The sequence below is a fragment of the Hyla sarda genome, chromosome 11 (assembly GCF_029499605.1).
Source record: "Hyla sarda isolate aHylSar1 chromosome 11, aHylSar1.hap1, whole genome shotgun sequence".
Taxonomy (NCBI): Eukaryota; Metazoa; Chordata; class Amphibia; order Anura; family Hylidae; genus Hyla; species Hyla sarda.
The window spans coordinates 90,448,584-90,475,225 of record NC_079199.1 but is presented as its reverse complement, the minus strand read 5'-3'; the positions used below and the strand labels follow the sequence as shown (position 1 = coordinate 90,475,225).

The 26,642-nt window shown below is 44.5% G+C and overlaps 1 protein-coding gene across 4 annotated transcripts in view; it reads left to right on the top strand.

Moving 5' to 3' along the window:
- LOC130295910 (SH2 domain-containing adapter protein D-like) overlaps nt 1–26,642 on the top strand; it is a 69,868-nt gene that overhangs the window by 24,018 nt on the left and 19,208 nt on the right. Inside the window, exons 1-3 of one of the 4 annotated variants that reach the window (XM_056547230.1) lie at nt 2,566–2,760; nt 12,711–12,822; nt 23,200–23,494. In XM_056547230.1, coding sequence (XP_056403205.1) covers nt 23,207–23,494 — 288 coding nt within the window. In that variant the 5' untranslated portion in view covers nt 2,566–2,760; nt 12,711–12,822; nt 23,200–23,206. Of the gene's footprint in view, nt 1–2,565; nt 2,793–12,039; nt 12,083–12,710; nt 12,823–23,199; nt 23,495–26,642 lie in introns of those variants that run through there. The other 3 variants (XM_056547232.1, XM_056547231.1, XM_056547234.1) reach the window with 3 other exon arrangements.

The following is a 26,642-nucleotide window of genomic DNA, read 5'->3' as shown; positions in this document are numbered from 1 at the left end:
GTGCATTACCGCACAGAACCCCTGCCTATGAGCATTGGACTGCATCACGAAAAAATTGAATTTTTTGTTCTGCCCAACTGCACCTCTGAAGTCCTCCTCGGTCTGCCATGGCTCCAACGTCATTCTCCCACCCTTGACTGGACCACCGGGGAGATCAAAAATTGGGGTCCTTCTTGTCGCAAACGATGCCTCACATCTGCTCCCATTTGTCTAACTCCTGAGGTTCCACCCATAACGGCCCCTCCCAAGGCTTACCAGGATATTTTCGGCAAAAAACAAGCTGAAATTTTGCCTCCTCATAGCCCCCTTCCTAGTAACACTCTGCTTCGTGGCAAGCTTCACCCTCTGCCCCCCTTCCCATTCCCACTTCTTCTGGATTGCCTGCCGTTGATGAAGTTTCCCAGGACTTCTCTTTCTGTCCAGCGAAACGCGTTGCATGCCGGGTAAATAAACCATTTTACCTTTGAAGTCTTGTGCTCTGCTTTTATCCTGGGCTGTTCCTTGGAGGGATCCGTCTGAGTGCTTCATCTGTCCATGTCAGGAATTGTCCAGAGCAGGATAGGTTTGCTATGGGGATTTGCTCCTGCTCTTGACAGTTCCTGAGACAGTCAGAGGTGTCAGCAAAGAGCACTGTGGTCAGACAGAAAAGAAATGTAAAAAGAAAAGAACTTCCTGTGGAGCATACAGCAGCTGATAAGTACTGTAAGGGTTAAGATTTTTTAATAGAAGTAATTTACAAATCTGTTTAACTTTCTGGCACAAAAAAATTTCACCGGAGCACCCCTTTTAACTTAATGTCAAGGGAGTGGGACCCTACTAACAAATAGAGATTGTCTAAAGTGGACATGTTATGAGACGTCCTGAAAAAGACTGCCACATCAAGATATCATTATCCTGTATAAGCGGGGAGACCCAAACCTTCCCAGCAGCCGCTATGGGTTGCCCTGGCTTAGGAAGTCTGTAATTGTTAACATATGGGGACATAAAAGAGTTTCATTTGCAAACGTTGCCTCTTAGGGCATGAACCGCGGTGAATACCCAGCCGCCATGCTGTCAATCAATTTCATCCACACTAAGGGCTTCAAGATGAACACGGATATCAACAGCATCAGACTTTTCTTGCATTCTATAATGTGTGTGGAAAAATGTAGGACTCGAGCAGGTTGGAGAAATCTGAACAGAAATCTGGGCAGCTCCAGGGACAAACATTTCTTACAGAGTCCCCTTAGGTCATCTCCACCTATATATTCCATAAATAGTGGTTTATAGTGGATCGATGGGCCCTAGGGTCAATTCCGTTGGAGAAGAGTCCCATTGTTTCTAATGAGATTCTATTGTACAGAAACATGTGCCATGAAAATCCCAATTCCTGCCTCCGCAAAAAGAATAAAGGGATACTTTTCCCCTAGACATTTTATCTCCTATGCAAAAGATAGGGAATAGGATATCTGATCGCGGGGGTCTGGCCACTGGGGACCCCCACCATCTCCCTGCTGCACTTGACGTTCGTTTAGAGTGTCGGGTGCAGCGCCAGAGGCTGGTGACATCATGACCACGCCCCATCAAAGCAAGTGTATGGGAGTCCCATAGACTTGCATTAAGGGGGTGTAGTCATGATGTCACGAGCCTCCACACCACATGGCCAGTCCAGATGTCTGGGGTGCCACAGCCGAGATAGCGAGGGTCCCCAGCGGCCGGACCCCCGCGATCAGACATCTTATGCCCTATTCTTTGGATAGGGGATAAGATGTCTAGGGGTGGAGTACCCCTATAAGCACAGGGTCATCCTTTTGATGGCCCTGTTTTGACAGGGTCAGCCTTGTGTTATATGATTTGTTGGCCTTTTCCCCTCTCCCTCTCCCCCTTATGGTGCATGGTCATACAACGTTCAACTAACCATATAAAAATAAAAGTGCCATGCAGTGCTCAAATAATAGCAACACACAGCAACCAAATAAATGCTCCATATAGAAAGCTTTCTAATACCTATAGGATTAGGTTAGCTGTGGTGCTCTCTATAGCAGAAGCGTCTGACCATGCTTTACAATCGTACAGGCGGTTCACCCTTAAGGGGCATGTGTGAGGGTGAATAATGTTAGAAATCACCCCTAGGTACTGCCAAAAAATAACCCATACTTACCTGCCCCAGTTACCCACCCCCTGATCCAAATACATCCAGTTTGCAAGACTTGGTTGGAGAATTGGTTTCTTGTGAGTACAGTATAGCTACAATGATATCAATGTAACTACTAGCAGGTAGGGGAAGGTAGCAGGTAGGGGTTATCCAGGAAAAAAAAACTTATATATATATATATCTATATCTTTATTTATATATATATATCAACTGGCTCCAGAAAGTTAAACAGATTTGTAACTTACTTCTATTAAAAAATCTTAATCCTTTCAGTACTTATGAGCTTCTGAAGTTGAGTTGTTCCTTTCTGTCTAAGTGCTCTCTGGGAACCTGGCACATATGCACTATATATAAGCTAACTGTCACACACTGACATTGCGGTTTTCTAACTGCCTTTCTCACATTTACGTTGTTATCTTTCAAACTGCCCTCTTCTGAGATGTCCATCAGTGATTCACTCTGTCGCAGTACGCACGCGCCGCTTGGCAACTGCGATGCGACCCATGTGATCTTGTTCTTCCCCCTGATTGGTGTACTCTCGTCTCCTCTGCTAGGGCTGCTGCGCAGCCTCTATTCCACATACACGCCGTTTTGGCGTTCTATCGCCATGTTTACAGCATGTACAGGTGAGCGCCCGCCGCTACTACTTGTCCTCCAGGTGATATTAATGTATTTACATTTGTAATCAAGCTAGATTTGTGGTTTTCACCACTTGTTTTTAATAACACTTTTTTTGTAACACTGTATTAACCTGACAATTTGTACCGTATATACTCGAGTATAAGCCGACCCGAGTATAAGCCGAGACCCCTAATTTCAACCCAAAATCCCAGGAAAAGTTATTGACTCGAGTATAAGCCTAGGGTGGGAAATACCTCATCCCCCCCTGTCATCATCCAGACCCGTCATTAACATCCTCATCATCCCCTTGTCATCATCCCACACATCCCCCCTTCATCATCCCCTTGTCATCATCCCACACATCCCCTTATCATCCCACACATCCCCTTATCATCCCACACATCCCCCCTTCATCATCCCCTTGTCATCATCCCACACATCCCCCCTTCATCATCCCCTTGTCATCATCCCACACATCCCCTTATCCCACACATCCCCCCTTCATCATCCCCTTGTCATCATCCCACACATCCCCTTATCCCACACATCCCCCCTTCATCATCCCCTTGTCATCATCCCACACATCCCCTTATCCCACACATCCCCCCTTCATCATCCCCTTGTCATCATCCCACACATCCCCTTATCATCCCACACATCCCCCCTTCATCATCCCCTTGTAATCATCCCACACCCCCCCCCTTCATCATCCCCACCCCCCCTTCATCATCCCCACACCCCCCCCCCCCTTCATCATCCTCTTCTCATCATTCGCCCTCAGTGGTCTTCAACCTGCGGACCTCCAGAGGTTTCAAAACTACAACTCCCAGCAAGCCCGGGCAGCCATCGGCTGTCCGGGCTTGCTGGGAGTTGTAGTTTTGAAACCTCCGGAGGTCCGCAGGTTGAAGACCACTGCGGCCTTCAACCTGCGGACCTCCAGAGGTTTCAAAACTACAACTCCCAGCAAGCCCGGGCAGCCATCGGCTGTCCGGGCTTGCTGGGAGTTGTAGTTTTGAAACCTCCGGAGGTCCGCAGGTTGAAGACCACTGCGGCCTTCAACATGCGGACCTCCAGAGGTTTCAAAACTACAACTCCCAGCAAGCCCGGGCAGCCATCGGCTGTCCGGGCTTGCTGGGAGTTGTAGTTTTGAAACCTCCGGAGGTCCGCAGGTTGAAGACCACTGCGGCCTTCAACATCATCCAGCCCCCTCTCACCCCCTTTAGTTCTGTACAGTACTCACCTCCGCTCGGCGCTGGTCCGGTCCTGCAGGGCTGTCCGGTGAGGAGGTGGTCCGGTGAGGAGGTGGTCCGGGCTGCTATCTTCACCGGGGGCGCCTCTTCTCCGCGCTTCCGGCCCGGAATAGAGCCGTTGCCTAGACAACGACGCATCTGCGTCGTTGTTAAGGCAACGTGACTATTCTGAGGCCGGGCCCGAAGCGCTTAGAAGAGGCCTCCCCGGTGAAGATAGCAGCCCGGACCACCTCCTCACCGGACCACCTCCTCACCGGACAGCCCTGCAGGACCGGACCAGCGCCGAGCGGAGGTGAGTACTGTACAGAACTAAAGGGGGTGAGAGGGGGCTGGATGATGTTGAAGGCCGCAGTGGTCTTCAACCTGCGGACCTCCGGAGGTTTCAAAACTACAACTCCCAGCAAGCCCGGACAGCCGATGGCTGCCCGGGCTTGCTGGGAGTTGTAGTTTTGAAACCTCTGGAGGTCCGCAGGTTGAAGACCACTGCGGGTGGGGGAGTTCACTCGAGTATAAGCCGAGGGGGGTGTTTTCAGCACGAAAAATCGTGCTGAAAAACTCGGCCTATACTCGAGTATATACGGTATATTGTCCCTATGCTTCATGTTGTTATGCACTCACACTTATGGATTGTTTGTTTTTATTATGTTTATATTTATTGATTTTTGACACTGATTTATATTAATTGTAATTGGCTACCATATATATACTCTTTGTGTTCAGTCACTCTGTATGCTTGATAAAGGCTGCACTGGCAGCTGAAACGTTGCATCTGTATTTATAATGGATTAAAGCCACCATTATTTTTTCACCTATTTTGTGTGCTGCAGCCGCTTTTTGCCTTCTATGTATATATATATATATATATATATATATATATATATATATATCAACTGGCTCCAGAAAGTTAAACAGATTTGTAACTTCTATAAAAAAATCTTAATCCTTTCAGTACTTATGAGCTTCTGAAGTTGAGTTGTTCCTTTCTGTCTAAGTGCTCTCTGGGAACCGCCCAGTTTAGAAGCAAATTCCCATAGCAAACCTCTTCTACTCTGTGCAGTTCCCGAGACAAGCAGAGGTGTCAGCAGAGAGCACTGTTGCCAGACAGAAAAGAACAACTCAACTTCAGCAGCTGATAATTATTGAAAGGATTAAGATTTTTGAATAGAAGTGATTTACAAATCTGTTTAACTCTCTGGTGCCAGTTGATATAAAAAAAAAAAAAAAAAAGTTTTTTCCCGGAATACCCCTTTAAGAATGGGTTAAAAACCTTGTCCATGGGCTTCATTTGAATGGGATTTAGCCTCAATACCAGATTTAGCCCGTACACAAGACTGGTGCATTTTCTGGAAGAAGGCGGCCATGTTTTTTTGATCTCCTTCAAGCCTTATTAGAGCTAATAGTTCCCACTTTAGAAGCACATGCTGGAAACTCTCATAGATTGTACCGGACAATGTAGTTGCAGCTTGTTCCAATCTTCATCCTCATCCTTCTGGAACAAGACACCTTTGATTCATTTGTCCTGGAGTAGAGGAAACAATTACAAGTATAGCGGGGGGGGGGGGGAGGGGGGGCGGGGGATTATTGGTTATTTGGGCAAGCCCAGTGTTCCTCTAAAATTTAACCACATACAGGTTTTTACAAGATGACATAATGTAGGAAGCATAAGAAATGATTCATGTGAGAAGGTATGCCGATCCGGTCTCTATAAACACAACAGGCCGGTATCCTCCCGGTGGGCCTCTGCTGTTATGGAGATACTCATGCCCCCAGGGTCTCCGTCTTGCTGTTACGTTCTCTCAAGGCCGAAACATTGCTAAAGTTGGATTAACCTTTCCATATCTGGTGGTTTTTGTGATTTCACCACAGCATCGTTCACGATATCTCAACATTTTCTACAGGACTTAAAGGGGTACTCTGCTGGAAAACATATTTTTTTTTTAATCAACTGATGCCAGAAAGTTAAACAGATTTGTAAATGACTTCTATTTAAAAAAAAAAAAAAAAAAATCTTAATCCTTCAAGTACTTATCAGCTGCTGTATACTACAGAGGAAGTTCTTTTCTTTTTGAATTTTTTTTCTGTGTTCTCTGCTGACATCTCTGTCCATGTCAGGAACTGTCCAGAGCAGGAGAGGTATGCTATGGGGATTTGCTCCTACTCTGGACAGTTCCTGACATGGACAGAGATGTCAGCAGAGAGCACAGAAAAAACATTTCTAAAAGAAAAGAACTTCCTGTGGAGCATACGGCAGCTTAGTACTGGGAGGATTAAGATTTTTAAATAGAAGTAATTTACAAATCTGTTTAACTTTCTGGCACCAGTTGATTAAAAAATAAATAAATAAAGGTTTTCGAGCGGAGTTCCCCTTTAACTGTACTTTATGGTGTTTGTCTGCTTGGGATGATGCCTAGAAAATTAGGTGACTGCAGTGTGTACTATTGTTGGGGCTCCTAGTCATATCTATTATCTATTGTTAGAACCTAATAGCAAGTGCTCAATTTCACTGCAGCTCCCCCACAGGAGAAATGAAGCATTACACATTTCTCTTTGTTTGAACTCAAAAGCTTGTTGGTGTAATGCATGACAAACATGGTGTGCCGATGGGTGAAATCCAGCAGAAAACTTTTGTACGAAGGGGGAAGGGGGGTGAGAACCGATTGGACCCTGCTCACCTTTTATTCTATTCAATGCTCTCACACAGGCAGATCTGGGCCATCAAGGTATTATAGCAGTGTTATCCAAACAGTGTGCCTCCAGCTGTTGCAAAACTACAACTCCCGGCATGCCCGGACAGCCAAAGGCTGTCCGGGCATGCCGGGAGTTGTAGTTTTGCAACAGCTGGAGGCGCACACTGTTTGGAAAATACTGTCTTACATGGTTTGGCCTGAAAGGGTTATTCCAGGATTTTTGGTTCTTTGACGGGCAGCAAAGTCAGTCTAGTTACTAATATTCTTCACTTAGCGGTGTTAGGTGGCTGGTATCCAATTCTTTCGTCTTTCTTTTTCCCGGAAGTTCATTTTCTTCAGCCTGCAAAATAAGTGTTGTCTCGGACCTTTCCCAGCTTGCTGTGGGGCCCGAGACAATACATCACAAGTCAGGTGTTGAGAGGGGGCTTGGCTGCTTTGTCTGTTGTGTGTTAAGCCGGCCCAATCATGACATTACCGGCGCACATGTGCGTGCATTTATCATCACACAGATCCACAGCTTGTGTGTCAGGTGATGTCAGACGAGTCATGTAATCTAAGAGAGCATGGCTGTGCTGCAATGGGTGGGGCGACAGATGTTTGGGAGGAAAATAAGTCACCTCCCAGCTTGAAACAAAGGATTTGGGGATTGAAGTATGAAGGAAACCATGGAAACCGGAAATAGCCAGTTCCCAAAAACAAGCCAGCATTGTGATGGGGTACACAAGACATGGCCATTTAGCACCAACACAAGCACAGATACTTGATATGCATGTCTATTACTGTATGACGCATAGTTACTAAAGTCACTCTATGTTGGCTAACCCCTTTAAAGATGCACTCCGCTGCTCAGCATTTAGAACAAACTTTTCCGAACGCTGGAGCCGGCACCAGGAGTTCGTTCCGTCATAGCACCACCCCCTCATAACGTCACGCCCCCTCCCATAGATTTGCATTGAGGGGGCAAGGTGTGACATAACGAGCTCCCGGCGCCGACTCCAGCCTTCGCAACAGTTTGTTCCAAACGCTGAGCAGCGGAGTACTCCTTTAATCATAGTTGGGCATTAAAGGGGTACTCCGCACCCCTAGACATCTTATCTCCTATCCAAAGGATAGGGGATAAGATGTCAGATTGCCGGGGGCCCGCTGCTGGGGACCCCCGGGATCTCGGCTGCAGCACCCACCTGTACGGCTTCAACCTCACACCGGCAACGCTGGAGGCTTCGGATCCCAACCACAACGGCGGAAGAGCTTGATGTCACGACTCCGCCCCATGTGACATCATGCCCCGCCCCCTCAATACAAGTCTATGGGAGGGGGCGTGACATCACGCTCTGTGATGTCACACGGGGCGGAGTCGTGACATCACGCTCTTCCGCCATTGCGGTCGGGATCCGAAGCCTCCAGCGTTGCCGGTGTGAGGTTGAAGCCGTACAGGTGGGTGCTGCAGCCGAGATCCCGGGGGTCCCCAGCAGCGGGAGCCCGGCGATCTGACATCTTATCCCCTATCCTTTGGATAGGAGATAAGATGTCTAGGGGTGCGGAGTACCCCTTTAATTTGCATAGCTGGCATGTAATCCCACATTTCTCCTGTAGCGGCCACTGCAGGGAAAACGTACAGTTTCCCCAAGCTATAAAACGTGATCACAGGGAGTTTCTGAATAAGGATCTTTCAGGAATCAGATCATCCGACTTACCGGCAAGAGTCAAACTAATAAAGGGCTTGTCATATTGAAACTGCCCATTAATAACACTAACATGATAAAAGTGACTCCCTGGTCAGTGCTCCGCCATTATTTCCTTATTTCTCTTTATTTATGCAGTATCAGTGTATTCGCTCCCATCCGTCCAGGTCCCCAGTGGGGCTCACAATCTAATTTCTCACTCTCAGGCAGACACAGAAAATGTTAGTATAATTTATTGGACATTTGTATCATACACTTAATTGGGTAATGGCGGCGTATTCATCAGTCAGATGAGTCAAGAATGATAAATGTCACACGCTACAACATAATAGATGTAGACGAACAAAAAAAAAACACATTGCAATCTGATATCGTACAATTACTAGAAATGATAATAAGAAGATAGAAGATAGAATTTGGGATGTTTTTGTTCTTACAGTGACCCCCGACCTACGATGGCCCCGACATACGAACATTTCAACATGCGATGGCCTCTCAGAGGCAGCATCAACATATGATGCTTTTGTATGTCGGGGCCATCGCCTAAACGGCTATCTGGCAGCGCAGACTACTTCAGCTGCCACCGGATGGCCGTTTACGGTGCCCCGTGTGGTCCGCTGACGATCACTTACCTGTCCTCGGGGCTCCGGTGCGTCCTCTTCAGGATCCCCTGCATCGTCGGTGCTCTCCATCGTCGTCATCACGTCGCTGCGCATGCCGTCCCGTCTTCCAATAGGAGCGGCGTGCGTAGCGACGTGATGGCGGCGACGGAGAGCGAGGATGCCGGGGAAGCAGAGGCCTTGCCGGAGCGTCGGGGACACCTCGGGGACACGGCGACAGCGATGGTGGGCGACATCCAGGGCAGCGGTGACGAGCGGTGATGGTCCGGAGCGGTGGGGACAGGTGAGTACAACTTCGTCTAACAGTGGTCTACAACCTGCGGACCTCCAGATGTTGCAAAACTACAACTCCCAGCATGCCCGGATAGCCGTTTACGGTGCCCCGTGTGGTCCGCTGACGATCACTTACCTGTCCACGGGGCTCCGGCGCGTCCTCTTCGGGGTCCCCTGCATCGTTGGCGCTCTCCATCGTCGTCATCACGTCGCTGCGCACACCGTCCCGTCATCCAATAGGAGCGGCGTGCGTAGCGACGTGATGGCGGCGACGGAGAGCGAGGATCCCGGGGAAGCAGAGGCCTTGCCGGAGGGTTGGGGACACCACAGGGACGCGGCGACAGCGATGGTGGGCGACACGCAGGGCAGCGGTGACGAGCGGTGACGGTCCGGAGCAGCGGGGACAGGTGAGTACAACTTCCTCTAACAGTGGTCTACAACCTGCGGACCTCCAGATGTTGCAAAACTACAACACCCAGCATGCCCGGACAGCCAACGGCTGTCCGGGCATGCTGGGTGTTGTAGTTTTGCAACATCTGGAGGTCCGCAGGTTGTAGACCACTGTCCTATACTTTACATTGCACGGATCACTCAACATACGATGGTTTCAACAAACGATGGTCCATTTGGAACGGATTACCATCGTATGTTGAGGGACCACTGTATTTAGATTTAGAAAAGTGCGAATTGCCAAATTCTACTGGCTCCAATAATAGTAGCGTTAAAGGGGTACTCCGCCCCCAGACATTTTATTCCCTATTCAAAGGCTAAGATGTCTGTACGCGGGGGGTCCCGATGCTGGGCCATGAATTCATCACATGTGACTTGTCGCACAATTTGTCACAATGCCCTCAATTTGCTGTAAATCTACACCAGCCCAGACCTGGCTTACAAAACCGGCTGTGGTCAGCTTCCTAAAAAGTCACACATTTTGGCGTAACAGGTAAAAAAAAATTGCTGGAAAAGTCACAGAGGAGGAATCATACGAGGTGGTGCACTAAAGTGTTAAAAAAAAAAAAGTGCACTAGCGCCATATTTATCACATGCCATGCAGCCATATTTATGGAATACACATTACCACCACACAAATTAAAGGGGATCTCTGGTTTAGGAATATCTATCCCTAGGATAGGGGATAAGGGTCTGATTGCGGGGGGTCAGACCACTGGGATGCCCCACAATCTCCTGGACGGCGCTCCAGCTCTCCGTGGGTACGGTTGGGGGATCAGCGCGGCCCCTCCATACATCTCTAAAGGAATCCTGCCATGAAAGCATCAAGAGAGTTGGCCAGATGGGGGTCCTGAGTGCCCACTGATCTTCTCTCTGTATGGGCATCCTATAGGTGACCTTGTTTACAAATACCTTTTTTTTGGCAGAGGTGCTTTAAAACTGATCCGGTATGACAGGCACCCAGCTTCACCGGAGCATTATATCAATGTGCTCATCTGTGCAATTGTAGAAAGAGCCATCACAGACTCATCCCAGCTATTTCAGTTGTTTCAGTGGGACATATGTATATAGGTATGTGTATGTATATACAGTGGGAAATAACTATCTATCTATCTATCTATCTCATATCTATCCATCTATCTATCTCATATCTATCTATCTATCTCATATCTATCTATCTATGTCATATCTATCCATCTATCTATCTATCTCTCTATCTATATATCTATCTATCTCATATCTATCTATCTATATATCTATCTATCTCATATCCATCTATCGATCTATATTGACAAAGACAGCGAGAGGCTGTCGAAACGTAGCTCACGGTGGAGTGAATAAAAGACATCACTTTGCACTGAATCAACGGGAGTGCCCCTGCTTCTTTTTTGGATATACACTTATTGGACCTCTTACCAAGGTTTACAACAGGAGGCACCCACGCACCTTATCTTTCGGAGTGCTGCTTTCTTCTTCTTCTATCTATCTATCTATCTATCTCATATCTATATATCTATCCTATCTATCTATCTCATATCTATCTATCTCATATCTATCTATCTCATATCTATCTATCTATCTATCTATGTCATATCTATCTATCCATCTATCTATCTATCTCATATCTATCTATCTATCTATCTATCTATATCATATCTATCTATCTATCTATCTATCTCATATCTATCTATCTCATATCTATCTATCTATCTATCTCATATCTATCTATCTATCTATCTATGTCATATCTATCCATCTGTCTATCTATCTATCTATCTATGTCATATCTATCCATCTATCTATCTATCTATATATCTATCTATCTCATATCTATCTATCTCATATCTATCTACCTCATATCTATCTAACTATCTATGTCATATTTATCTATCTATCTCAGAAAAGAGCGCACAGTTTTTACGCACAATTTTTTGTCACCATTGGTCACATGATCTATACCTCTCTATGTATCCGGTAATTCCCATACGCCGTAATGAGCCCCATAATTAAAGGGCCACGCTCCCTTATATACTAATGACTTTTTTTTTTTTTTTTTTGCTTCCAGCTCCAAGTGTTCCAGTCTTGTCTGGGCACAATGGAGGGCTGTAGGACCCCCCACCATTTCTCACTTCCCTCCACTTTCCTTCTTCCCCCCCCCCCCCCCCCTCTCCTCAAATACCTCCCCCCCTGGTGCAATGCTTTGTATTCCTGCAATCAGATCCAGACTTTCTTGTCTCCCCCTGGAGTAGTTTTCACAAGGAGCCAGGACGGCCCCTCCTCCCCTCCTCATCTGCCCCCTCCTCCATCCTCCAGCCACCACAACAAGAAGCTACTTTATGTTGGCAGAGGGACCAGTCATCGCCAGGTGAAGTTGCATTGGGTTGATGGGTTGGCACATGGCGGTGGGGGCCGCGCTCTGGTCCAACTTACAAGAGTTCCTCCAGTTCTGTTTGCCTTTCTCCCACTCCCAGTCTCTCCCACTCCCAGTATCCTTTGTGTGTGATGTGGACAATACCGCTCTACTCCCAGCAACTTGATCCTGGATGTAGCAGAGCTGGACAACCTGTGGTTGCTGGGTTGCATCGTAGCCGCTTTGGCGTGTTTTTACTGATTCCGTAATGCTGGAACTTGTAGTTCTACAACCTCTAGCCCAAGTGGTTCCCAAACTGGGGGCCTCCAGCTGTGGCAAAACTACAACTCCCAGCATGCCCGGACAGCCAACGGCTGTCCGGGCATGCTGAGAGTTGTAGTTTTGCAACAGCTGGAGGTCCCTAATTTGAAGACCACTGCTTTACCCCATTACCAAAACTTTACTTAAGAAAGGATTTCGTATTTCTCATCGTCTTATTTTGCTTTTATTTTTATTTATTTATTTATTTTTGCTGTTTCATATAAAATTTTAATTTAAATATTTTTTTTTTTATAACTTTGCTATGTTTCATATAAAATTATAAAATTTTAATCATAATATCCTATCTTTATATTTCATACAGGTCATCGGATTATTTACACAGACTGGAGCATGCTGGTCATCATCTGCTAGTGAAGAAGTGGTCCTCGAAGAAGAAGAAGCCGAAAAAGTTTTGGTTGTCATAAAGTGGCAGGGTAAGTTCTTTTATTCATTTACATTTTTATTTTATTTTAACTATTGTTTAGTTTTACGCACTTTTGTTGTGCTTAAAGGGTTTATCCAGGAAAAAACTTTTTTTTTTATATATATATATATATATATATATATATATATATATATATATCAACTGGCTCCAGAAAGTTAAACAGATTTGTAAATTACTTCTATTAAAAAATCTTAATCCTTTCAGTACTTATGAGCTTCTGAAGTTTAGGTTGTTCTTTTCTGTCTAAGTAATCTCTGATGACACGTGTCTCGGGAACCGCCCAGTTTAGAAGAGATTTGCTATGGGGATTTGCTTCTAAACTGGGCGTTTCCCGAGACACGTGTCATCAGAGAGCACTTAGACAGAAAAGAACAACCTTAACTTCAGAAGCTCATAAGTACGGAAAGGATTAAGATTTTTTAATAAAAGTAATTTACAAATCTGTTTAACTTTATGGAACCATTTGATATATACATTTTTTTTTTTTCCTGGAATACCCCTTTAATAATGTATGTTCTTGCTGTTTAATGTCTCTATCTTTTTTTTTTTTTTTATATTTAATCATTGTTATTATTATTATTATTTTTATTATCATTATTATTATTGTTCTATGTGATGTTTATTATTTGTTTAGATTTATATGTTATATTTTTTCTCATTCAGTCTATTTATTTGCCTTCTATTTTTTTTGTACTTACGATTTTTGTTTATTTTTTTAACATGTTTTTTTTTGCATGTTTACATTGAATCCTTTTTATTATTTATTTTGTATGTTAAAGATTATATATTTCACTTAATTTTTTTTACCTGTTCAGTATATTGATTATTTTCATTTTTATTTCTGTTTTGTTTTTTTTCTTTTATGTTTTATTTTTATATTACATTTTTATATATTATATATTTCACTTTATTTTTTACCTGTTCAGTATATTGATTATTTTCATTTTTATTTCTGTTTTTTTTTTATGTTTTATTTTTATATAAAATTTTTATATATTATATATTTCACTTTATTTTTTTACCTGTTCAGTATATTGATTATTTTCATTTTTATTTCTGTTTTTGTTTTTTTTATTTTATGTTTTATTTTTATATTAAATTTTTATATATTATATATTTCACTTTATTTTTTTTACCTGTTCAGTTTATTGATTATTTTCATTTTTATTTCTGTTTTGTTTTTTTTATTTTATGTTTTATTTTTATATTACATTTTTATATATTATATATTTCACTTTATTTTTTTTTACCTGTTCAGTATAGTGATTATTTTCATTTTCATTTTTATTTCTGTTTTGTTTTTTTATTTCATGTTTTATTTTTATATAATATTTTTATATATTATATATTTCACTTTATTTTTTTTACCTGTTCAGTATATTGATTTGTCTTTTCATTTTTATTTCATTTTTTTTTGAATTTTATGTTTTATTTTTATATTTAATTTTTTTTTTCATTTTTAAACATTTTTTATTTTATTTCATTTTTTTTAAGTTTGGGCATTGTTAATAAAGGTGTTCCTGCAAGAAAAAAAAGTTTATTGAAGTGAATGCAGCACATGTGTTATATATCATATTGAAGCTGAGATTTTAGGGGACCTGGTGGTTACAGCCTCTCCTGGGTTGGGGTGGGATTATGGACTGCATAGTTCTGCGGTTTTTGTTTCCATGGAGGCTGTCCATAGATGAAGGATTGCTTCTCGATGGACAAGCCCCATATATGTAAACAATCATGAGCTGGTTCCATGTATACACAGGCATCAATAGCAGAGAGCACTGTTGTCAGACAGAAAAGAACTACACAACTTCCTCTGTAGTATACAGCAGCTGAGAAGTACTGGAAGGATTAAGATTTTTTAATAGAACTAATTTACAAATCTGTTTAACTTTCTTGCACCTGTTGATTTGAAATTTTTTCCCCCCACCGGAGTACCCCTTTAACATGATTGGATGGTGCGTTTAGTGTCACAATCCATCGATCGAGTACAGGCATTCCTACCAGCGTTCATTTGTCCCATATAAAGTGGTACTCCGGAGTAAATAAACATTTTTTAAAGGGGTATTCTGGGAAAAAAAAATTTGAGTATGCTACAGGGACTGTAAAGTTAGTGTAGTTCATAATATAGTGTCTGTACCTGTGTTTGTTGGTGGTCTCGCAATCTTATGCGATCTTTGCCCGATGTTTATTTTTAGCAGCATACAAAATTAGTGTTGTCTTGGGCTTTTCCCAGGTTGCAGTGTTGCCCGAGAAATTACACCACTAGTCAGGTGTTCTAAAGGAGCCTGTCTGCTTCAATGGATGGAGTGACCGCTAGGTGGGGATAAGATCATTCTCCACAGGGCTGCAGGGAATTGTAGTTTTATGCACAGCATGCGTGGAAGGGGGCTCAGCTGTGCTGAAATGGTTAGGGTGAGTGATGTGTGGGGGGGGATAAATAACCTCCCACCTAGAAACAAGGGATTGTAGTTGGAGGGAGGGAAAGCAAAAAGAAAGCTGCAGGGCAGGAGAGGTTTGCTATGGGGATTTGTTTCTGCTCTGGCCAGTTCCTGACATGGACAGAGGGGGCAGCAGAGAGCACTGTGGTCAGAATTGAAAGAACTGCACAACTTCCTCTGGAGCATACAGCAGCTGATAAATATTGGAAGGATTAATATTTTTTTATGTAGCGCGTCTGGTTGGCAACCACCAGCATACCATGTGTCCTGGTTCTTACCAGCATCGGACAACATTCTCAGTGCCGTGTGTTGCTATATTTCCTAGACTTCCTGCTCTAATGTGTCTCTTGCTGCAGTTTCCATGCTGCAGGCGAGCACTGTTTTATAGAGTCAGTGTGCACTCTTCCAATCCCTGCAAGGCACTCTTCTAGTTCCTCTTCCAATCCCTGCAAGGCACTCCCTATACAAAGAACCCTAACCTGTTGCCTGATGCCTCAGCAAGGTTGCGTTTCTTATACTGCTAAGGTCTCTGTCTGCCTGCTTATCTTGTCTGCTGATCCTGCCTGTGTTTTGCCTCATCCCCTGATCCCTGACCTGTCTCTCCTGTTATAAACTTGGACTGTCTACCATGATTCCTGTCTTTTTGCAACTTGTTCCACCCAGTCTGCACCTGTAGCCATCTTGTCTAGTTGCTCTTCTAATCAACACCTTATCAGCTCTGCCGCATGTGACGCCATCTGTAGTGTTAGTTTGCCCCATTCTTCCGGCATGGCCGGCTGCCACTTGTGGTACAGTGTGTCCACACCCATGGGGTGTTACATTTAATAGAAGTAATTGGCAAATCCATATCATTTTCAGAGTTGGTTGATGTATTGAGTAAATTGAGCATCATACCATAAAGGCAGTATTCTTTATTCTTGATGCTATATCCAATACATAAAAACACTTTCTGACGCATTTCGGTCTTACTTGGCCTTAGTCATTGCATTTATAAAGAGACGTTGACACTTCTTTCTCCTACATTAATACCGTAAAGCAAAGGGTGCCAATGCACTTGGCATAAGGACATGAGTCATATTGAAACATTCTGCTCCATTTCTGGTAGCCCCTAAATTTAGGAATTTTGTGACACTTTATTTATCTCCCCTTTTGTGTTCTTATTTGATGTGCTGTAAGCTGATTCTGTCTTTGTATGAGCATAAATTTACACTGTTTAAAGACTTACGTATGCGCAGGGGGAGTGAGATAAGCAACTGCTAGACATACCTGGCGCTGTTTATCTCATGGGGGAAACTAAGGATGAAGGATAATAAAATTTAGTATTGTTACCTTCATACAGATTAGGTTTGTATTGGATCTTTCCTATGTGTAAGGCCAGGTCCAGGCAGAAATAAAGAATATATCCTATTATTTTGGGCCCCAATGCTGCTGTGGACATAGGGCACAAGTTCTGTATTTCAACAATCTGGGAAAAAAACTGAAGCAATTTATTACCAGCTCTTTCGTATTTATCTCAGTATATCTCATGTTTCAAACGATAGTCCAGCGAAATACAACTTAACCCTTATCCACAGGGATCCCCCTGTGATCTCCTTACCCGTACCCCGGTTCTGTGAATGGAGCGCGTTCTATAGATGCGCTCCATTCATTCTCTACAGTACTGTACTCAGGCATCTCTGGCGCTCCCATAGAAATAAATGAAGCATGTGCCATCAGTAGCACGCCCCCCTTTCGAAGAACCGTGGTGCCAGACAGTAGATCACAGGGGGTCCCAATGATCGGGCCCCCACCATCAGACATGTATCCCCAGTCCTGTAGATAGGAGCTAAGTTGTATTTCGTCAGACTACCCCGTTAATGCTTCTATCTCCATCGGACCTGGTAAGTGAGACCGGTCACATGATTGCTGGGTACCACCGGTATGGCTGGGTACCACCTGAGTGGTAGGGTCTGAAGGTGTATTTAGTACTGAAGGCGTACATGTCATATCGCTGAAAAAAATGATGCTTATATATGTTACTCAATAGGTTATGCAGATTCTTTACATGTCTTTAAGCATTGAGCCCTCACTCACTATGCATTCACTTCCTCCCTGAGTCTGCTGTGCTGTGCTGGGTATCTTCATCCAATCACTACAGGCTACTCTGTAACCCCCTCCTTTCTGTTTTCAGACAGGAATCTGACAGGACAGGAGTGAGCACAGAGGAGTGCTAGTCTCGCCTTCACTTCATGGATGTTGTCCCAGCCTGTGCAAGCTGGGACAAAGATGATGCTGGGACAAAGATTTATTAAAAGGCTTGTTCCTATTAATAAAATTGGTGCATCTTTCTCCAGCACGTTATCCCTGAAGAACTGCATGTAATATTCTGTATTTTCTTGTTTTTTTAATTCCCTCCTTTGCTCTGCAAATGGGTAAACCTGCTCATTCCCAAGGGTAGAGAGTCTTGGGCGGGGTTCACACAATAGAAATTTTGCAAATCTGCGTGAATTTTGCATCCGCATTGGTTCTGTGCAGAATTCCGCAGTTTTAAATAATTTGCAGAATCGGTGCGGTATGTGTGTGGAATTTGCCCGGTAGTGTCCCTCAGTGTCCTCAGGGCCCCCTGTAGTTGTTTCCCTATTTGTACATATGTTTTGTATTATAAGATGTGTTATTCCTTTAATAAAATGTACCATGTGATTGTTACCCAGGAGGTATCAGTGACCAGATGACCACCAGGGTGACCTATGGGCTCCCTGCTGGTCTCCCCATATAAGCCCTGGGTGGAGTTAGCTTCTCTCTCTTGTTGCTGAGGTCAAGTGCAGTCAAGCTGTCTCAGTGTGTGTCCAGAGCATTGGAGACCTCAAGCCCAGTCCCTCAGCCACAGTCAGGGGCAAGTAAGCTAAACCTGCAATAATTGTCAGTCACCAGTCAAGTCAAGTCATCTGTCTAGTCAACGTGTCTTGCACTAAAATACCCAGTCCTACTATAAGTCCCAGCGAGCCTACAAGGTTTCTGAGTCATTGATCACCTCCGTTCGCCCTAGCTGCACTGTATAGACCTCTGTCTACCCTCAGTAAAGCTACCGTTGTCCTTTACTTGGCGTCGGAGTCTTTATTGCCCCCGTGCCTAGCCCAGGATTCAGCAGTATACCTTCGGGTTGTTTTAGGCTAAACCACGCCCTGGCGTCACGAATACAAGGGGTTAATACCATCTGCCCCTAGGGTATCAACATCTGCCCTGCACCACACACCCCGCCATACCACAAATAAGACCAGACTTTTATTTTTCCGGCCACGGAAATCAGAATTTAAGCAGCAGAAGTCTGCATGCAGAAATTCTGCTGTGTGAATGGTAGTGCAGAATCCCATTAAAGTTAAAGGGGTACTCTGGTGGAAAACATTATTTTAAATTAAACATATTTGTATATTACTTTTATTTAAAAATCTTACACCTTCCATTACTAATCAGCTGCTGTATTCTCCACATGGTGTTCTTTCCTTTTTTTAATTTCTGTAAGAACCCGAAGGGTTAAACATCCCTGAGAGTGTTTGTTTATTTGGTTGTTGTGGCGATACCTAGCTCTGAGCTGGTCAGCTGATCTTGTTAGTTCACCTGTGTGTTGCCTATTTAAACTTGCAATGTGCTTTTAGACCTTGCCTGCGAAAGAGTTTCTCTAGTAGCTTGCTTTTGTATCTGTATTTCTGATATTTCCTGTATTTCTGACGTTTTGCCTTGGCATTCTGACTATTCTCCTGAAATTGTGATTCAGCAACTTTGACAACTCATGATATAGATTTGGCTAGTAGACTTTGACCTATTGCGTGTGTGTGTGTGTTTAGTTCTACTTTTGTTAGGGATTCCATACAGTATCCCGACCTCTGTCTGTTTTATAGTTTATTTAGTTGACAGTGACTTCCATCACTTATCTAGGAAAGGACTGTCACCGTGGTTGTCGATCCGCTATTTAGGGCGGATTGGCAAGTAGGCAGGGATAGAAGGAATGGGTGAATCAGTACTGCACTTCTTCCCTGCCCATACGTGACAGTTTATTTTCAGCCTGACAACAGTGCTCTCTGCTGACACCTCTGTCCATGTCAGGAACTGTCCAGAGCAGGAGCAAATCCCCATAGCAAACCTATCCTGCTCTGGACAGTTTCTGACATGGACAGAGGTGTTAGCAGAGAGCACAGTGGTCAGACAGGAAAGAACTACACAACTTCCTGTGGAGCATACAGCTGCTGATAAGTACTGGAAGGATTAAGATTTTTTTAACAGAAGTAATTTACAATCCTGTTAACTTTTTGACACCAGTTGATTTAAAAAAAAAATAAAATAAAAAAAATAAAGTTTTCCACCAGAGTACCCCTTTAATGGGCAATAAATTCATGCGAAATTCCGCAGGAAAAATAATGCGGAATTCCTGTGGATTTTGCCCTGTGTGAACGTGGCCTTTGGGTATATTCACACTGCAGTATTTCCACATATCCGCACCAATTCCGCATCCGCATTCATTTGGGTGGTTTCTGGCTTGTGCGGAATTCGAGCGGAATCAGTGCGGAATCCTCATGCTGAAATGCGGAAGTGTGAATGGGAGTGCGAAATCCCATTGAAGTCTATTGGGCTTTAATTTGATGCAGCATCCGCATGCGGAAATTCTACTGTCTGAATATAGCCTTAGGGCAGTGGTGTCCAAACTGTGGCCCTCCAGATGTTGCAAAACTTCAACTCCCAGCATGACCGGACAGCCGTTGGCTGTCCGGACATGCTGGGAGTTGTAGTTTTGCAACATCTGGAGGGCCACAGTATGGACATCACTGCCTTAGGTTCTGTTCACAGAACAATTTCAATGACTGTTTTAACGCACATTAAACGTATTAATAAAAAAAGTAGACAACCATGAAACTTCATGCTAACACCTTCTTTTTTTATGCGCACAATAGACATGTCGCTATATGTTTATTTATGTGTTTCTATACATTTTGACATTAAAGGAGTAGTCCAGTCCTGAAAAACTTATCCCCTATCCTAAGATAGGGTATAAGTTTCAGATAGCGGGGGTCCGACTGCTGGGACCCCCCCCCGCGATCTCTCGTACGGGGCCCTGGCTCTCCAGCCCGATAGCTGGTGTCGACCACCGCACAAAGCGACGACCGACACGCCCCCTCAATACATCGCTATGGCAGAGCCGGAGATTGCCGAAGGCAGCGCTCCGGCTCTGCCAAAGAGTTGTATTGAGGGGGCGTGTCAGCCGTCGCTTTGTGCGGTGGTCAACACGCCCCCTTCCCTCAGGCTGCCGGGGCTCCGTACGGAAGATTGCGGGGGGTCCCTGTGGTCGGACCCCCGCTATCTGAAGCTTTTCAGGACTGGACTACTCCTTTAACGTAAGAGATGTTGTGGAGGACTTTGAAGGTGTCCTCACTTTTAAGGGTAATCTAGACCGTTTTGAGGCAGCCGCAGGATTTCCTCATAGTTAGGTATTGAGTATATGTATTCAGTCTACCCGGCTCCTCCATGGTAGATGGTAGCAGCCGCTGCTCTTTGGTGGGTCACTACAGGGTCACGGCCATCACGACTTGAGATAATGACTTTTTTTGCATTTAAATCAGTTTCCTCTTAAAAAGCTAAAGAGGCATTAGTCGCGGCCTTCAGGACACAAGCTGCTCATGCTGGCACGTTACTCCAATCCCTTGGCTATTGTGGCTTGGTTATTCTGCCACATGGAGACATTAACTTGTCATTGTTATAAATAGGAATTATTGATTCTTCTGAATGGATGGCCAAACAAAAAGGAACATGACATAAGTGGCTAAAAAAAAAACAGAGCATATGCTAGGAGAGCAGCTCATTTCCTTAGTATATATTGTCCGTATCATCCATAGGGCTGTACAGAAATCGGCATCGTTCTCATTGAACCCAATGGGGCTCTTGTCATTTCTTTTATTTCTGACCTAAACACACTAGGACCCATTTTATCAGATGCTTATGAAGCCTACAAGGTCTATATCTAGTCTGCCCAATAATTTATTGATAGGATTCAGATTATTGGGCAGACTAGATGGGCCAAATGGTTCTTATCTGCCGACATATTCTATGTTTCTATATATCTCTATAAATGGGTTAGCAACTGGCTCGGTGACAGGAAGCAGTGGGTGTATGTCCATAGAAATTACTCTTGTTGGGTAACAGTTACTAGAGGGGACCACAAGTAACAGTACTGGGTCTACTTCTTATCACAGCTTTTTACCACCAAGCCGACAAAGAGGGAAATGATCAACTCGGCATCAGGTGACGTCACGGTCACATGACCGCCGCTTTACTCTGCGGCTTCTGGCCACAACCATTGCGTTCATGGAGCTAATCCCCCTATAGACATCATGTGCGTACCGTCACTATGCTGTTCTTTCATTGGCTACCCTGTGTATATTAGCTGAGCCCCCCAGTCCCACACCACTCCTGGATAAAGCTTCTCCCGGCGAAACGCGTCTGAGGTTTGGTGTGGAGCTGGGGTGAGTCCTGACCACTGCATGTATCTGTTGCTACACTTGTCTACATCTTACTCTTTCCAGGAAATTGGTTTCAGATGTTACCTCCTATTCAGATGTTACCTCCTATACCAGTGGTCTTCAACCTGCGGACCTCCAGATGTTGCAAAACTACAACTCCCAGCATGCCCGGACAGCCGTTGGCTGTCCGGGCATGCCAGGAGTTGTAGTTTTGCTACATCTGGAGGTCCGCAGGTTGAAGACCACTGGTATAGGAGGTAATACTCACGTGTCCCCGCCGCTGCGGACCCGTCACCACTCGTCACCGCTGCCCTGGATGTTGCCCTCCATCGATGTCGCCGCGTCCCCGGGGTGTCCCCATCGCTCCGGAACGTCTCTGCTGCCCGGTATCCTCGCTCTACGTCGCTACACATGCCGCTCCTATTGGATGACGGGACGGCGTGCGCGACGACGTGATGACGATGTAAGAGAGCGCCGGCCATGCAGGGGATCCCGGCACGGAGCAGACACCGAGGAGGCAGGTAAGGTCCCTCCCGGTGTCCTGTAAGCTGTTCGGGACGCCACGATTTCACCGCGGCGGTCCGGAACATCCCGACTGAGCAGCCGGGTTAGTGTCACTTTCCCTTCAGACGCGGCGGTCAGCTTTGATCGCCGAGTCTGAAGGGTTAATACAGGGCATCACTGCGATCGGTGATGTCCTGTATTAGCCGTGGGTCCCGGCCGTTGATGGCCACAGGGACCGCCGCGATAGGACAGGGTTTTAATGTGTATTTGTCGTATAAGACCTTCCCCCCCCCAGTTTTGGGGAAGAAAAAGTGCATCTTATATGGCGAAAAATACGGTAGTTTCGTCTCTGTATAAATCATTAGTCAGACCACATATGGAGTATTGTGTCCAATTCTGGGCACCTGTATATGAGAAGGACATGGCTGACCTGGAGAGGGTGCAGAGGAGGGCGACAAAAATAATCGATGGTATTGGAGGATTACAGGACCAAGACAGGTTATCAAGCTTTGGGTTATTTATTTAGGAGAAAAAACGTCTTTGGGGGATCTGATCACAATGTACAAATATATGAATGGACAGTACAGAGATCTTTCTAGTGATCTTTTTATACCTAGGCCGGTAAACAAGACAAGGGGGCATCCTCTACGTCTAGAGGAAATAAGGTGTCACCATCATCATGGGCAGGGATTCTTTTCTGTAAGAGCGGTGAGACTATAGAACTCTCTGCCACATGATGTTGTGATGTCTTAAACAAGTTCAAGGGGGGGGGGGGGTCTGGATGTTTTTTTTTTTTTATATAATATTACAGGTTATGGATACTAGATTTATAAGGAGAGAACGTTGATCCAGAGATTTATTCTGATCGCCATATTGGGGTCAGGAAGGAATTTTTCCTCTTTTCCTTTTTCATCCTCTATTTACTTTTTTTTTCCTGTACAGGGCTCTAATGGCAAGGTGGTTGAAGGATTATCTACATTTTGGGAGTAAGAGGTCTCCACCACAGCCTCCCAAGCCAGACTATACAGAAAGTGAAATTCTCCGTGCCTACAGAGCTCAAAAGAACCTCGATTTTGAGGACCCCTATGAAGACAAGAGTAATGATAAAGGATCCCAGTCCAGACTGGAGGAGCTGCAGCTTACCATAGTGTCGCCAAGACACCGTCTTATCAAGGTGGAACCATCAGAATGTAAAGGGAGACTACGTGTAGGATCGGAGGAGAGTATAGGAGGAAAGGTCAGTGTCCAATCAGACATTGGGATAATAAGTATTATAGCTATATAAGGGTTGGTTCACACCGCGTTTTTCAGGTACGGTTTCCCGTATATGTTTTCATTATAGAAAACGTATGGAACCGTATTGAAAACCATATACATAGACAAACAATTGAAACCCGTACGCACCCGGATGCATACTGCTTGCAATATGGTTTTGTCTCTGGGTTAAAAACCGTATTGCAACCGCATACAATTTTTTTTTAACATGGACGTCAATGGGAAATGCACATGTATACGGTTCCACACGGGAAACCGTATATGGTTATTACTTTGCACGTGGGCATTTGCATCTTGAAGTTAAAATTTTGTAAAAATGTTTTATTTTAAATAAAACTTTTAAAAACGTATGTTTTAAAAAAAATCTTTTTTTATTAAAAACAGACGGAACCATGTGCACTTTTAACAACGTATAAGGTTTACTTTTTCCCATACGTTTCTATACGGTTCCATCTTCTTTTATTTTGCCATACGGCTTTCTTTAGAAAAACTGATTGAAAACAGTATGGCAAAAACGTGGTGTGAACCCAGCCTAACTAAAATAACCAGTTCTGATAGATGGAGGCCCATTCATGGGGTTTTTAGGGAGTCCAAAGAACTTTTCATATGTGACAGACTCCATTCGTCAGACCCTTTCCCTACTCTTAAAGGGGTACTCCACTGGCCAGCGTTTGGAAGTAAATGTTCTGAACGCTGCTTTTGCGCTGCGGCGGTCGGCCACACCCCTCGTGACATCAGCTATACCCCCTCAATGCAAGTCTATGGGAGGGGGCGTGACGGCCGTCACGCCCCCTCCCATAGACTTGCATTGATGGGGCATAGCTGAGACGTCATGAGGGGCGTGGCCATCTCCGCAGCGCGAAAACAGCGTTTGGAACATTTACCTCCGAACGCTGGCCAGTGGAGTACCCCTTTAAGACTCAAGACCACTTTTGCCCCTTCCTTTTCCTGCCCCAATTCAGAAGGCTGTCAATGTAATCCCCAAGGAAAGGCCTACTCTCATCTTCTCTCCCAGTAGTAGGAAGCAAAGACTCAGCAGTACTGCCGGCGTAGCATGCAGCGCTGTCACTGTATAACAGCCACTATGTGCTTTGTCTACCTAGCAGAAGAGGTCTGTGAAGGCTTCTGCAAGGAGACATAGAAGTGGATGGACGTTGTCATCCAAAACATCCAATTCGAAGATTGAAGGCTCCCGACTGCTGAATGCATTAAAGGGGTTTTGCGCTGCCCTGCCTTTCGGAGCTCTGCTAGCAGCGTCCGGAAGTTCATTACTCCGAACGCTGTGTACGGGCTTCCGTGTTCGCGGCCGCCCCCTCATGACATCACGCCCGCCCCCTCGTGACGTCCCGCCCCCTCAACCAAAGTCTATGGGAAGGGGGCGTGACAGCGGTCATTGAGGGGGTGGGCGTGACGTCACGAGGGACCGGGCGTGATGTCACGAGGGGGCGGCCGCGAACACGGAAGCCCGTACACAGCGTTTGGAGTAATGAACTTCCGGATGCTGCGAGCGGAGCTCCAAAAGGCAGGGCAGCGCACAACCCCTTAAAAGGGCAGGGAGTGAAATCTTAGAATGTGTCCAACCTTGTCATGGATTTTCATATTTGATCAAATGACCTATAAAAGGTGTATTCCCACAATTTAAGGTTATCCCCTATCCAATGGGTAAATACCCTGGAGGAAGTCGTGTAGTTCTTTCTATTCCAACAGAGAGTGCTCACTGCTGCCACCTCTGTCTGGGCCAGGAACTGGCCAGAGCAGAAGGAAACCCATAGAGCAAACCTCTTCTGCTCTGGATTGTTCCTGACAAGGACAGGGGTGGCAGCAGAGAGCACTGTTTCATATTTAAAGGGGTTATCCAGGAAAAAACTTTTTTTTATCAACTGGCTCCAGAAAGTTAAACAGATATGTAAATTACTTCTATTAAAAATCTTAATCCTTTCAGTACTTATGAGCTTCAGAAGTTAAGGTTGTTCTTTTCTGTCTAAGTGCTCTCTGATGACACATGTCTCAGGAAACGCCCAGTTTAGAAGAGGTTTGCTATGGGGATTTGCTTCTACACTGGGCGGTTCCCGAGACAGGTGTCATCAGAGAGCACTTAGACAGAAAAGAACAACCTTAACTTCAGAAGCTCATAAGTACTGAAAGGATTAAGATTTTTTAATAGAAGTAATTTACAAATCTGTTTAACTTTCTGGAGCCGGTTGATACATAAAAAAAGTTTTTTTTCCTGGATAACCCATTTAAAACAAAGACAATGACCTACTTCAAGACATATAGCAGCTGATAAGTACTAGAAGGCTTGATTTTTTAAATATAGGTAATATATATATATATATATATATATATATATATATATTATTTTTTTTTTTTTCCCCACAGTACCCCTTTAGAATGCATATAAATATATTAGATAAAGCTTAACAAAACAAGAGATATTCAGGTATTCATTCACTAGGAAACAACATGGTGGATAGGTCGGAGGTTTGGGCTGGGAAGTGGCAGATGAGGTTCAACACTGATAAATGTAAGGTAATACACATGGGGAAGAATAATACGGGCTGGGATTATGTATTAAATGGGAGAACACTTGGGACAACTGACGTGGAAAAGGACTTGGGAGTCTTAGTTAGTAGTAAATTTAGCTGTAGTGACCAGTGTCGGGCAGCTGCTGCCAAGGGAAATAAAATCATGGGGTGCATCAATAGGGGCATAGATGCCCACGACAAGGAAATAATTCTACCGCTGTACAAATCACTAGTCAGACCACACATAGAATACTGTGTACAGTACTGGTCAGACCACACATAGAATACTGTGTACAGTACTGGTCAGACCACACATAGAATAGCTACAGTATGTCAATGTGTGGTCTGACCAGTACTGTACTCAGTAATACTATGTGTAAGTACTGGACCAGACTTACACAGTAGATCTATGTGTGGTCTGACCAACTGTGTACAGTACTGGTCAGACCACACATAGAATACTGTGTACAGTACTGGTCAGACCACACATAGAATACTGAGTACAGCACTGGTCAGACCACACATAGAATACTGTGTACAGTACTGGTCAGACCACACATAGAATACTGTGTACAGTACTGGTCA